General features: G+C 45.5%; 1 protein-coding gene across 1 annotated transcript; it reads left to right on the top strand.

Moving 5' to 3' along the window:
* The first annotated feature begins 12466 nt into the window (after positions 1-12466).
* Positions 12467-14129, top strand: LOC125549446 ((+)-menthofuran synthase-like). The gene has a single exon (XM_048712857.1). It carries the CDS (start codon positions 12493-12495, stop codon positions 14047-14049), a length of 1557 nt encoding a protein of 518 aa, XP_048568814.1. The 5' UTR covers positions 12467-12492; the 3' UTR covers positions 14050-14129.
* Positions 14130-14353: the final 224 nt, after the last annotated feature.

Genomic DNA, 14353 nt, shown 5'->3' with positions numbered 1-14353 from the left:
CCTCTCCACCGGCCATGGATGCGGGCTTCCCGCATGCCGCCTACCGCCGGACTTAGGGAAGATGACGGACGTGGGACGATTTCATCAGGAATCTCGCGATCTAGTTCGGAGGGAAGATGACGATCGTGAGACGATTTAGCAACATATATATCTCATATTGCTTTGAAATATTATTTTTTCCAACTTATTTCATTATTCTAAACATTCCCTCCAAAAAATTTATTTTCCCACCACATAATTTTGGTTTACTGTAGTTTGCGCCAATATTTTGTGTTCCCACCAAAAAATTAGAGTATTTATCTTGCCGCTAAAAACCCTTCCTAACGACCCACGATTACTATTCTAAACCAAATCACACGCGTCTTCACCGGCGATTAGATCTGGAGCTCTCGTCCCTGGTTCAGGTTGTTCTTTCTCCCGATCTCCTCCCATCCTAGAACGTCCAGAAATCCTAGCGTCGTCCAGCGGATGCGGCGTTTGCCCAGCGTGCCGCGCGGTGCCGCCGACGAGGAGTCGTCGTCCTTGATCTCGCCCTCCTCCCTCTCCTCCGGACCCTCCGATGCGGGCCGCGTCTCCGTGTCCTCGGCCATGCCCGCTCGCCGCCGCACGCCCCGTCGGCTGCCCGACACCCGCGCGACCCCGCCCGCTGTCAGAGGCCGTCGCTCTCGCCCGCTGCCGGAGACCCCGGCCCACGGCCGCCGCCCCTCGTCCGTTGCGGGATACTCGCGAGCGCGCCGCCCGCTCGCCTCGTCCACTGCGTCACAGGGCGACATCCCTCGGCAGCGCCCCGCTCCCCGTGCTGCCCACCGCGAACCCCGGCCAGTGCGCCCTCCCTTGGCGGCGTCTACGTTTGGGCGAAGTCGAGCCAGCGGGCGTCGCCTGGTTCCCCTCCTCCGGGCGGCCATGGAGGAGCCATGCACTGCTAATGTAGTATCTCTTGTTTTTGATAATTTCGCATAATGTAGTTCATGACTACAATGTTTCTTACTCTGATTTTATTGTGAAGATGTCGGATGATGAAGACGATGGGTGATCGTGATGGTGACACCCAGAGCTAGAAGGCCACGAGGAGTTCAATATGAGATGTTAGTATTCACGTCTGCTCTACATAATTCTGCAACTGTATGCGTATGAGTACTAATCAAACCAAAAAGTACCAATATTTATTTTATTTGTGAAGCAACAATGGTATGAAGAATATCTGCTATTGCCGGCGTGTTGTCTTTGTAGCAGCTCATTGAGAAGTTAGGCTTTAATAATGTGACTGATAAGCCAGCTGCACTTAAAATGATGAGAGATGTATGTGAATCTGTTCTTGAATCCTACGAAAGGAAGCAAAGCTAGCACATAGTGGTGGTGATATCTTGATGAGTTACAGAGCGGCCTTGCGGAGGCAGCTTGGGAAGGTTAACAAGGGATTGCATTGGAATTATTTCTGATTAAGTATTAGCTCTGGATTACCACTGTTTTTGGTGTTAGTCCAGCTGTACTGGTGCCATAACTACACTATCTGGGTTGGCACTTCAGTTGAATTCTGGATTTATTCTTTTGGTCTGGTTCTCTCCTTATGATTGTCTTCTATGGTATGACCTGGTATATCATACTTCAAAACATGTTGTGCCTGTTTTTTTGCGATACTGAGTGAGGAACATGTGCAGGTGTGGGACTTGATAAAGCTTGGAGATTATGTTAGTGCAAGGGACGATGTCGATACCTCTAGGATAGGGATTGCTGGTTAATCACTCGGAGGGATTATAGATCATGATTGCATCATGATACTGGATTAATACATAGACTTCACTTTTAGAAAATTTATCTTTTTTATTTGGAGCTGAATACAGGAATGCATGCATGCTTTGCTGCTTTGGTGGATACACGGTACAATGTTGTTCTTCCAATAATTGGTGTTCAGGTACACACAGCAGTAATTTATGGGTGCACATAGTTTTGTGATTTGTCCCATGTAAGTAAAGCACTGCTCTTTGTGGTGGCTACAGGGATATCAATGGGCAGTAGATAATGACATGTGGCAAGCTAGAGTTGATAGCATTAAGCATTTATTTGAAGGTTAGATACCATGCATCCTCTTTAAGATTGGGCACACACCATTGAAAAATATAGATCACAGCTGAATATATTGTATCAGTTCAGAACATTTACATATAAGTATCTATGTTGTTTTGTCTTTCCTATAGAAGCAAGAATTGATTCAGGGAAGAGTGAAATAGATGCAGAGGTTGTGAAAAAGGTGACTATCTGATTTATTTGACATTTATTTCTGATTGTTCCATTGTAAATGTTTGACGATCGTGTATTGACATATTTTTACCAGGTTTGGGACAAGATAGCACCTTCTATGGCTTAACAGTTTGATGCTCCCTACTCAGTTCCTCTGATTGCACCATGTCCACTCCTCCTAAATGGTAAAACCAATCATATTTCTTATTGAGTGCTTCTGCTTCGTCCAATAGTTATTGCACGACCCAACATATTAAAAAGTATCTCACTTCTCTTTTATGAGTTCAATGAGCTCTTGTCAGGGCTGGGCTTCCAGTCTTCAGTATATATTTTTGTTTTATGATTTTATGGTTGAGCCAGAACTGTTGTTAACCCTTCGTTTAAAAATTAATGTTAATTCAGCATTTTTCTTGCGGCTGGAGCTTCATTTATCGATTACGATGCAGGTGCTGACGACCCTCGTTGCCCAGTCCTTGGTCTACAAGAACCTGCCTCCAAAGCTGCTGAGGCTTATGCAGAAGCTGGTTCTGCGGATAAGTTCAAGGTAACATTATATCTGCTCCTCCAATCCAAATTAATTGACGCTCCTCTAGTACAACTTTGTCTTTTGACATGCAATATGTTTACTTTTCACCATGAGGCGTGGTTCTATGTTTGCCCAGACTTTTTTTGCATGAATCCAAAGCAATTGACAGTGGTTACCGCACCTATAATTGTTCTTTTCGTTTTTAGGACAAAGCACGTTTAAGATGTTGAAAACAAAGAACCTGAAACTCATGGTCCACTTTCAAGTGAGCATGTGATTGGCCTTCATAATTAGCTAGACGCGTCTTCTCTTTCACCATGCATTGTTGCTGCATCGAGTCACAACTTAAAAAAATGAGTGTGCTAGCTAGGGACATGAACTTAACTGAAACTATAGATTGAGCCACAACTTAAATCAATAGTGAAAGATTTTAGTACATGTACTTGTGCTTATGCTTTAGACATTTACACTTGTAAAACTGTTCTGATCCCCTAGTCTGGCAACAGTTCCTTTTAACAATGGGGCTGGAATAATTGTATGGCGTATGTTATGTTGGACTCATTAACTAGAACTATTTTTTTAATTTCTTGATTGCAGGATCCAAAGAACTAGCTCGAGTGGACTCTAGAGCACGAACAATTTAGTCTTGGCAGTTGATTAGGATGGCTAAATTACATTTGAGTTTCATTTGATGGATATTTGCTATCAGAATTATGAATTTTATGAATCTACATGTTATATGTATGATTTTGAATATTGTAATTGAATGCTTGTATTTTTTTTAGGTTGCAATAGGCTGTTGCCACAACCCACTTTTGGTTGCCACTTGTTAGCTCCACGAAAATTTAAATTGTCGCAATAGTTTCTCGCTACAAACATTTCACCTGTTGTGATACCTATTTATCACCGCCAAAACTAGTTTGTTGCAATTTCCTGTTACGACGACTGGAATATTTGTTGCCATAATTTAATGCCACAAGTGTAGCGGTTCGTGGCAAAATGCCTAATGCCATGAAAACAAGGATTGTTGCCATAGTTTATTGCCACAATTGACTGTTGCCACGGAACAGTATGCACCACGAAACGAGGGTCGTTGGCATAGGTTGTTGCCACAAATGACTATCGCCACGAGCTATTAGTCGCCATGATTCATTACATGTTGCATTAAAGCTATCTCCACAAAATAAATTGTGGCATCAGATGAGTGTTGCCACGGGAAAACGTGTGGCGACTCCCCACATGGTTGTTGCAATAGCATACTTTATTGCCACAGTTGCTTTTTTGTGGCAATAACCTATTACCATGCGTCCAGTCGCAACGAATGCTGTTTCGTGGCAATAAGTACTTATCGCCACAAATCAGTATGTATTGCAACGAACAATTTTGTTGCAATAGACCCGAATCCTTGTAGTGTAATCAACTATCAAAAAAGAATGAAGCAAAGGGACCAAGGTAGGAGCTCCTCCAGAGCCAAAGACAGCCTATCACACGAGTATGCCCGGTCGTATGAGCGGTCATATGAGGTCCCAGCGCGGATCGATGGTAGAACATTTCCCGCCTCGCCCGGCAGGAGTTGGAGCGCTGCCTCGCGATGGCATCCCCGGAGATGTTGCGGCGGATTTCCTCAATGTCGCAGGAGGTGTTGGAGGCGACAAGAGAGCAGTTGTGGTTGGAGAGGGTTGCGAGACTTCGCGATGACGCCTTCTCGTGGACCAGTTCGTGCGGGAGTGGAAGGATGTGTTGCAGGCGACGAGGGAAGACCCAATCTTGAGATCCAGATGAGAGAGGTAGGTTTGTCGAGCTCGAGCGAATTAAGAGCGAGAGAATCTGGCGAAGCGGATCTACTTCGAGGGAACAGATTCAGAGAGCGGTACCCTCCTTCGCTGTCAGTGGGTTTAATTCTCTGGGCGGAGCCAAAGGCAAAATTGGAGGATCTGCATCACAAAGAGAGATGAGAATGCATCTGTATCCAACAAGTGTTCCGCCTCTTCTAGAACATGTGGATCCCCTAACTTATCGGTTGCTAGAACAAGCAAGGGATTGAGGCGATTTCACATCTCAACTCTCATCGGAGTTGGCCCGACATTTACTCGCAGGAAGAAGCCAGGTGTTTCCTTTAATGTTCCCCAGAAAAAGGGCACTAGGGTGCTGCATTTTGCAAGTTTTTGTGGGTGTGGAGGTGGAGATGCACCGGAATCCCTTGATGTTGTTCGACCAGGTGGCTAATTTTGGGCGCTGCGGCAATTGGATGAAGACGATGTTTGCTTTGGTGTTGACCAGGATTAGGAGTGTTGAAACTCTTATTTTGGTTACCTTTGGGGGCGCGTTGGATCGTGCTCAAAAGCAAGCTGGGGAAAACAAGGTGAAGAAGCAGATATCGAAGTTGGATGCTATTTGCGAGCTATCTGAAACGCAAGTGTGCTCAAATTCCCGCGAAGTTGATGCCGCCGGATTTTAGGTATGTGAACACTGCTCCAAGTTGCAAATCTGCTCCTGCTTCATTTTCCTGTTCTAATTCAGTTAGTAACACTAGTCCAAGGTTTTAAATTGTTCGGGAAAACGAGTGGAAGTTGGTGTTGGCCTTGATCCACTTTGGTTGCCCATGGGACAGGATGGACGAGTTTGACGTCTGATAGTTGCTGTTCTGGACGGGGCGCTACTCGCCACTCGATAGCCAACACAAAATTTTGGAGATTTAGGAGATGATGTTTTTTTGGGGGGATACTTCTTTTTGTTTCAATTCGCACTTTGAGTCGCACTGGGATAAGGGGAGTTTGGGACTTGTTTTGGAAAGAGACAAAGAGGCCTCTGGGTGGTTTGGGTTTAGGAGGCCTAGTATTTAACCAACCCCTACCCTAGTTCGCAACTAGGTTCTATCGTCTCTCATCTCTAGTGTTGTTCCACTGCCGATACTAGGGGCCCGGTAGTTCGGGTGTATCCATGGGAGATCATTTCGGTTCTGGGCTTGGGGTGGAGGTTGAGGTGATTGGGGGAGTGAAGGGAAAGGGAATTTGAATTTTGATTGCATTTTCCAGCAGGGGTAGTTCGATCAGAATCATCAATTTTCTTTCAGGCATCCGCACAGGAATTATCAAGGGAATAACTACCAGATTAACTAGTACCCGCACAGGGATGCTAATATCGGTGAATGGAGTTTTGATGGTGGGAATCAGGGGTGATCCAATACCTGCACATACCCCCTATGCAGAGCAATAATTTCCCTCCCTTAGTTGTAGCATATCAACGGAAGACACGGGTGGTGAATTCAGTGCTATCTACGGCTAGTGGAGCAACACACAGGGAAGGGGAGGCACTAGTGATGTGGATGCTCAATATTCAAAGGAAAATTCTGTTGGCGCAACCTCGGTAGGAGGTCCTGCGGTTCCTTAGGTGTCTATAGGAAAGGTACCTGTGAGTGATAAAATTATCTTCCATATAAATGGGGTTAAGGACCATGGACCAAAAGGTTGTGATGTGAAAGTGAAGTGTGTGAATGACATAAAAGAGACACATATTTATGATTTCTGTGCCTGACTACACACAAAAAAGTGTGGCCACGCTAGTTAGTTTTGGAGGGGAAGGTCTTGGGTTGTTTTGTTGCATAACATGCAATAGACTTGAGTCCTTCAATGAAGAGTCAGGAAGATACTCTGGCTGACAGAGGAGTGTGATCCTGACATGCTTGTTAGAAGCCTAGCCCTAGAGATGGAATTGGAAGGCCAAGGAGCTCTTAGATGTTACCCTTTTGGTCAACTTTCCATCGGCTGCTAGGCTTAGTGAGAATGTTGTGTATGATTGGGTTCCTTTGAAAGGGGGAATGTCATGGTGAATGTTAAGTTGCGAAATCATGATTCATTGGCTATGGGGAAGCTAGTTGTGGTATAGGTAAAAGCTAAAGGAGTGCACAAGACAATGAAAACAATTCATGGACTTAATGATATTTGTTCTATGATTGGTTACACACAGGAAGTGGATGTGGTGACTATGTAGGAATCTGGCTTGGTCAGGTTAAAGGTGGCTGTGGTGGATCATCAGAAAATACCAAGATGGACTAAGCTTACTACTCTAAATCTTCTGGTTTATAATTTTCTTTGAACTTGAAATGGTTGCTGATGAGGGATGTTTTAAGAGTGAGGATTAATTATCTCAAGGTTATGAAGATTGTATGGATTTTCAGCATGAGGAAGAGGCTGACAGAGATCCAAAAAGACCTAAAACCAATTGTGATAAGGTGGTAGCTAGCCACATTTGTGCTAGTACAAGTAATAAGTTGGCTTTGGGCAAACAGTTGATGCCTGAAAGAACAAGATGAGGCATATCAGCTTTTGTATAAATCAAAGAACTTGGCAGCTCAAAAAAGTGTAAAGGATGATGTATCTGACTCTTTTTCTATTAATGGAGGGGGGGGGGGCTTCTGGGAATATTAACAATGAAGGAGTATATATTTCTGTAGTTGATCCAGAGGATGAAGGAGAAGGATCTCAGACTCTTAGTTTGGGGGCTAACTTATGATGATCAGAATGACATGACTAGTATTCAAGCAGATAACAGTAAAGGAGAGATTTGGGTGGCCAACGATATAGCGGAAGGATTGCGTCCAAGAATATGGATGCCATACCTATGTTGGACAGGGCCATGTCTATGGTTAGAGCCAAAAAACTTGGGATGCTCAAAAGGTATGTTTTCAGAGGTTTTTGATTTACATCCTGACAATGTTAAGTTTTTAGATATGGCAAGTTTAATAGGGGTGGGTTTAGAAGTTTCTCTTGATATGGTGGATTATAATCTGAATCTTGTTCTCTCGCGAAAATGCTAGGATGGAGATGTTTTTAGCAAGTAAAAGCGAATCATCTAGTACTTCAATGAAAATTGAAACCTGACATCCTGAGCATGTGGAAGTAGTTCTATTGGAACTATTACACATGAATAGAGAAAGTGATCATGACTCCATGGAAAAGTTTTCTTCTGATATGGGTGGGAACACAAAGGATTGATAAATTCAAACAACACTCATTTTGAGGTTGTTTGAAAAAAGTTCATGAATTCTGAAGAAAATGTTCACGGATTCTAAAATGTTTGCGAATTTGAAACATATGTCAAGAATTTTGAAATATTCACAAATTTGGAAATATTGTTTTTAAAAATAAAAGGAGAAAGAAAAATAAAAATAAAAGGGGGAAATCACACGGAAACAGGTAGAAAAATTCCAGGAGAAAATTGTACCAATAACATGAACCGGAAGCTTCTACTGGATTCGTAAAACCAGAACTATCAGAGGGGATATAGTCCGGCCCAACAAGGTATACACCCAACCAAGAAACTGGCACGTTAAGCCTAAATAGGATTCCACCCTATTCGACGACCAACATAGGGCCTGTTTGGTTCTCGCCAGAGCTTGCCCTGCCAACACAGCATGCCAAAAAGTTGGTGAGGCCTTTGCATGTCAGTTTTCTCCGCAGGTTCTTTAATTTCGGTTTTTTATTAAAACTTATTTCTAAATTAAAAAAATCATGGATTCAAAAAATTCATGAATACATTATTTTTTTGGAAAGAAAAAAAATATGATTTATAAAATTCTCACGAATTCGAAAAATGTTTGTGATTTCAAATAAATGCTTGTGAATTCAAGAATTGTTCATGAATACAAAAAATGTTCACAGATTTGTTTTTTAAAAATTAATTAAACACTTGTTCACGAGTAACAAAACTTATTCACGATTTTCAAAAATTACTCTCAAATTCCAAAAACTGTTCATGAATAATGAAAATTGTCAATATAAAAACTATGACAAATTCAGAAAAAAAATCACATTTAAAAAATCATGAATTCAAAAAATGTCACAAGAAATTTTCGTACACATGACTAATATTTTTCGTATACATGACTACATTTTGGGTATGCATGATTAACATTACTACTTTTTTCTTCACGTTGTACATTTTTATAAACATAAGAAATAATTTTCTATACACATTTAACATTTTTAAATGCATGATTAACATTTTTTAAAATTTCTTGTAAAGTGTTATTTCTAAATATAATAAATAGTAAAACAAATATGAAGAAACACGGAAGGAGGAAAAAAACATGAGTGACATCAGTATGACGTGGCCACATGGTTATTAGGCCGGCCATATAATGGCTCCTGTAGGCGACCCCTATGCTAGGAATCACAACAGGCGGCCAAAAACGACAGGTATCAACATCAGCAACAACACGGCAAGGAAGGGTTAGTAAACTTCCATTTTTTTTTAGTTTATGTGAAAAAGTCTATATCCGTCTTTTTTTATTTCTAATGATCTCATTGGTTATCCCAATATTTGATTGATTTGTGCCTTAAACTGTAGTAATAAAATTGTAAAAGCAATAAACATAAAAATTTAATCAGGGAACCCCCGCAAAAAAAAAGAACTTGTGTCGACATCAAAAGGAAGTGAAGCTAAACAGGTTGGGTTTAGGGTTGACACATGGTAAAACTTGAATGTCTTGAAACTGTTAAAATGTTTTATGTTTATTGGTCATCATTAAAATATTTTTAAGGATGACTCCGCTCCCTACTTTCTAAAATAGGGAGTACAACTTTAGTACAAATATGTACTAAATCAACGACATTTATTTTGAGTCAGAGGGAGTACATTTTAGTGAAAAATGTATATTATTGGGTATTGGTCTCACCTGTTTTCTGTACTGGCCCTATCTATTTTGATACTAATTATCAGTAATTTTTAGTTGGTACCTCCTATTTTACAACCATGCTTTGGATGGACTACTCTATTTTTTCCAACCATCGTAAAACTTGTATGTCTTGAAACTGTCAAAATGTTTTAGGTTTATTGGTCATCATTAAAATATTTTTAAGGATGACTCCGCTACAGCTGCTGACACATGGTAACCGAGCCTGTGAAAAAGATCGATTTTTTTAAAAGGAAAGCGGTACCGAAGGGGCATGCGGCGAATTTTTTAGAGGTAAATACGCCATTAGTTCATAAACTTGTGCGTCATGTTCAAATTAGTCACAAAGTTGCAAAATACAGACTTTAGGTCCAGACACTTGCGCGTACGGTTCATCGCTGGTCAAACCACCGTATTGTTCTAATATGATGAGCTATTAGTGCTATTGCTCTACAAAATTGTTCTATTATTGCATCATGCGCCGCTGCGGCCAGAGCAGCGATGGGCGTGGCCGATAATAACAAGTGTTCAGTGCAAGACATAGTGATTTCTCTGGGTAATAATAAGAGCAAGTAAGTAGAGGATCATCTCATGCGCCGCAGCGGCCGGACCAGCGATAGGCATGGCCAGACCAGCGTACAAATGTTCAGTGCAGGACATAGTGATTTCTCTGGGCAATGATACTAAAAATAAACAGAAAAGAGATAAGTAAGTAGATGATCATCTAGTTCATTACAGACTTGTCTCTACATCACTTGGTCATGTAGTTCAGGTCATGTATAGAGACCAAATGAAAACAGGTTCACTACATGAGTTGTCTTAACTCTTAACAACACTTGGCCTTTGTGCTTAACAAAAGCATGAGTTCATTCATGAACTAAGGTGCATGTTGAGCTAGTTCATTCACGGAAATAGGAAATCATCAGGAAAATCATTGAATTGAGGTGCATTCTGGGTAATACGCACTTCCTCTGCTGGAATGAACTGTGTTGCTTGTCTCGTTCTAGCCCCATTCAGAATTTTTAGGTCACAACAACTAGTGCTTTAAGTTCAATTGTCCAACAAATTATGTACTTTCGGTTAAAACACTGTGTAAAAAACTAAGATCATTAAGTATACACTTCAGTTATGAGAGTGTCAAAAACTCAGAACATTCAGTTGTGGTAGTGTCCAAAAATTCAGAACTTTTTTATTTTTTATTTTTCACCTGAATCTGTATTACGAAATATCAGGTGACAGGGACATATACATAGAACTAGAGAGAGAGAGACATATACAGCAGCAGGGACAGGTGGCAACCAAATGTCGACATGCCCGCGCTGGTCGGGGCCGAAGCGACTACGCCAGAGGACCGCGTCGTCCTGGCACGCTTTTCTCACAGCAGACAGGGGCTGAACCACGTCCCAGAACACCACTGCGTTCCTGCGTTTCCACAAATTCAGAACATTCAGTTCTGACTTGTGACAGTGTAAAAAATTCAGAAGGTTGAGTGTACATACAATTCAGATAATTCTTTTAACAAAACTGCAACACAAATTCAGTTATGACAGTGTAAAAGATGCAGGACATTCAGTTAAAGAAGGTCACAACAGCAGCAAATTCAGTTTACACATTCAAATATGACACTCAGTTAACAAGTTCCCAGAAATCAGGGAGCTATCTAATTCATTTTACTGGAAAGAATGAGTTCAGCACTTCATATGATGAACGATCAAATTTGATAACTTTCAAACAAAAACCATAGCAACATCGCAAACTACCTCTAAAACCCTAGTAGTAGTTCGCATGGGCGCTATTAGTGTGAGAGCATCTCCAACAGGCGCCCAAAAACTGTGCCGCGTGCTAAAATTCTGGATTTTTGGGCGCCGGACAGCTCCAGCAAAAGCTGTAAAACAGTGCGCATGTAAAAAAAGGTTGGGCGCGCTGAAAAACACTATAGCGTGCTGCAAATTTGAGGCGTCGAATTGCGCGCGCTTCACATTTTACACTGCGTGTTCTTTTAGACGCGCATTTTTGGGTCCGGCGCACTAAGAGCATCTCCAACAGCCGCCCAACGCGTGGCGCGCTAAAAATGCGTTTGCAGCGCGTCGATTGTCTGTTTTGGAGCAACGGGGTGCGCTAGCTCCAGCGACCGCTGTAAACTTTAGCGTGCGCGTAGCTCCAGTAGACGCGCTAAAATGCAGCGCACGTGAGCAGCCGGCGCGACACCACCCGCCGCCGAGGTCATTCGTGGCAGCATGAAAAGGCCGCGCGCGATGCCGGTGCTTGTAGAAGATTCGGCAGAGGCGAAGCCAAAGCGGCCCGCGTAAGGGTTTGTGGCGGTGGCGGAGGGGTCGCGGGTGTAGGAAGGGGTTAGGCGGGTGCCGACGCGGGCGTTCATCGGGTCAATTCGCTGGCGGCAGCACGGGCGGGATGAAGGTGCCGTGGCGGAGAGAGTGCGGCGCGAGCGCTCGAGTGTGCGGCGCGCGGAAGCGGGCGTATCAAATACACAGCGCGCGATGGTGATTCGGACCGCGCGCCCAACTTTATATGCCGCGCGCGCTTATTGCGCATCCGCTGGAGCCCCTACATCGATTGCAAGCGTGCTAAAAAGGACAAATTTGCGACGCGGCGCTTATTTAGCGCGGTTGTTGGAGATGCTCTAAAAATGCTATAGTGACGCGTTAAAATTATTTTAAAACGTGAAATTTTTATGCACCGGTTGGAGATAGCTCCGAGGATTCACTAAAAATGAACGTTAATCACATGACGGATGCTAATAAAAAATGAACCACGGTACGATTCGACCCAAATCAAGTTTTCACCTCAAAACCAAAAGCATGGACTTGATACATGCCTCATTAATGTTTTCCTTTTTAGTGAGAGAGCGAGTTACTGCATGCCTTTCTTAGCTGCATGCATGCACGTACCGTACCGTAGGGCCTAAGCTTGCGACAGAGACTTGGAGACTACTTCTCCATTCTCGATCTTCTATATAAGCAATCTCGATGCCGCCGTGGTTCAAGTCAAATCCATCAATCTCCCCTCCGTCGAGTTTGCCGGCCGGCCGTCGAGAATGGCTGCACAGATGGTTTCTGCTCTGTTCAACTCCGCCTATGCCCTCACCGCCCTCGCCTTCCTCCTCGCCGTCACCGTCCTCGTCTCCTCCTCGAAGCACAGCCGCAGTGCCGGCAGGCATGGCGAGCTGCGGCTGCCTCCATCGCCGACGGGCCTGCCGGTCATCGGCCACCTCCACCTGCTCGGGAGCCTGCCGCACCGGAGCCTCCGGGCTCTGGCCGCGACCTACGGCCCGGTCATGCACCTGCGGCTCGGGTGCGTGCCCACCGTGGTGGCGTGCTCCGCGGCCGCGGCGGCGGAGGCCATGAGGACCCGCGACCTCGACTTCGCCAGCCGCCCCAGGCTCCTCATGGTCGACCGCTTCTACTACGGCACCGGCGGCATCGGCTTCGCGCCCTACGGCGAGCACTGTCGCCAGGCGCGCCGCGTCTGCGTCACCCACATGCTCAACGCGCGGCGCGTCGCGTCCCTGGGCCGCGTCCGCGCGCAGGAGGCCGCCGCGCTCGTCGACCGGGTCCGCCGACACGCCGGCGCCGTCGTGAACCTCAGCGACAACCTCATCGTTTACTCTAACACGGTCATCTCGCGATGCACGTTCGGGGACACGGACTACGGGGTTGAAGGAGGCGGCGGCGGCGGCGCGAGGTTGAGGAAGGTGTTCGCCGAGATCGAGGAGCTCCTGGGCACGGTGCCCATGGGAGAGACGGTGCCGTGGCTGCGATGGGTGGACGTCGTGACGGGGCTGGAGAAGAAGACGAGGCGCGTCTTCGAGGAGATGGACGGGCTGCTGGAGCGGGTCATCGCGGACCACCGCGAGCGCCGCCGCGCGGGAGCGGCCACCGAGGAGGAGGGAGACTTCGTGGACCTGATGCTGGACGCGGAAGAGCTGGACACGGGCAGCATCAAGGGCATCATCCTGGACATGCTGGCCGCCGCCACGGACTCGACCTTCACGCTGCTGGAATGGGCCATGGCGGAGCTCATCAACCACCCGCACGAGATGCGCAAGCTACAGGACGAGGTCCGCGCGGCAGTCGGCCCGGGCGCCGGCGCCGTCGTGACGGAGGAGCATCTCCCCCGCCTGCCCTACCTGAAGGCGGTGGTGAAGGAGGCCCTGCGGCTCCACCCGCCGACGCCGCTGCTCCTGCCGCGGGAGACGCTGGAAGACACGCGGCTGCTGGGGTACGACGTGCCGGCGGGCACCCGGGTCCTGATCCACGCCTGGGCCATCGGCCGCGACCCGGCGACGTGGGGGAGCCGCGCCGAGGAGTTCGCGCCGGAGAGGTTCCTCGGGTACGACCTCAAGATGGGGCAGGACTTCGCCTTCTTGCCCTTCGGCGCCGGAAGGAGGGGCTGCCCTGGCGTCGGGTTCGCCATGATGTCCAACGAGCTGGCACTGGCGAGCCTCGTGTGTAACTTTGACTGGGAGCTGACCGGCGGGAGGATGCCGCCGGTGGACATGAGCGAGCTGCACGGCCTCTCCGTGCGCCTCAAGGCGCCGCTGCTTCTGGTTGCCAAACCGTGGTCGTCTGTGTCTGTGGATGGAGTTGAATGAACGGAACAATTAAAGCAAGAATTAAAACTTTTCTTTGCGAATAGAAAGAATTAAAAGCTATACATGTACACTTTTGCGAATTGGAAGAATTAAAAGCTATGCATGTACACTTTAGCAATATGAAAGTTACCAAAAAATTGAACTTGGGTCGGTCGTTTTCTGACAGTTGATTGCTGCTTCAAAATTCATGCGTTTTTTTTCCTATTGTGTTGTCTGTCTTGTTGTTGTTTTCTTTTGAGAGAGAGAAATCTCGTCCCACTTTATTAAGCTACAGAGATGTTCATGGGTACAAGGTTTTGGTAGT

The sequence above is a fragment of the Triticum urartu genome, chromosome 3 (genome assembly GCF_003073215.2).
Source record: "Triticum urartu cultivar G1812 chromosome 3, Tu2.1, whole genome shotgun sequence".
NCBI classification, from domain to species: Eukaryota; Viridiplantae; Streptophyta; class Magnoliopsida; order Poales; family Poaceae; genus Triticum; species Triticum urartu.
Note: the sequence above shows the minus strand (reverse complement) of the source record. Positions and strands in the feature narration are given on the sequence as shown.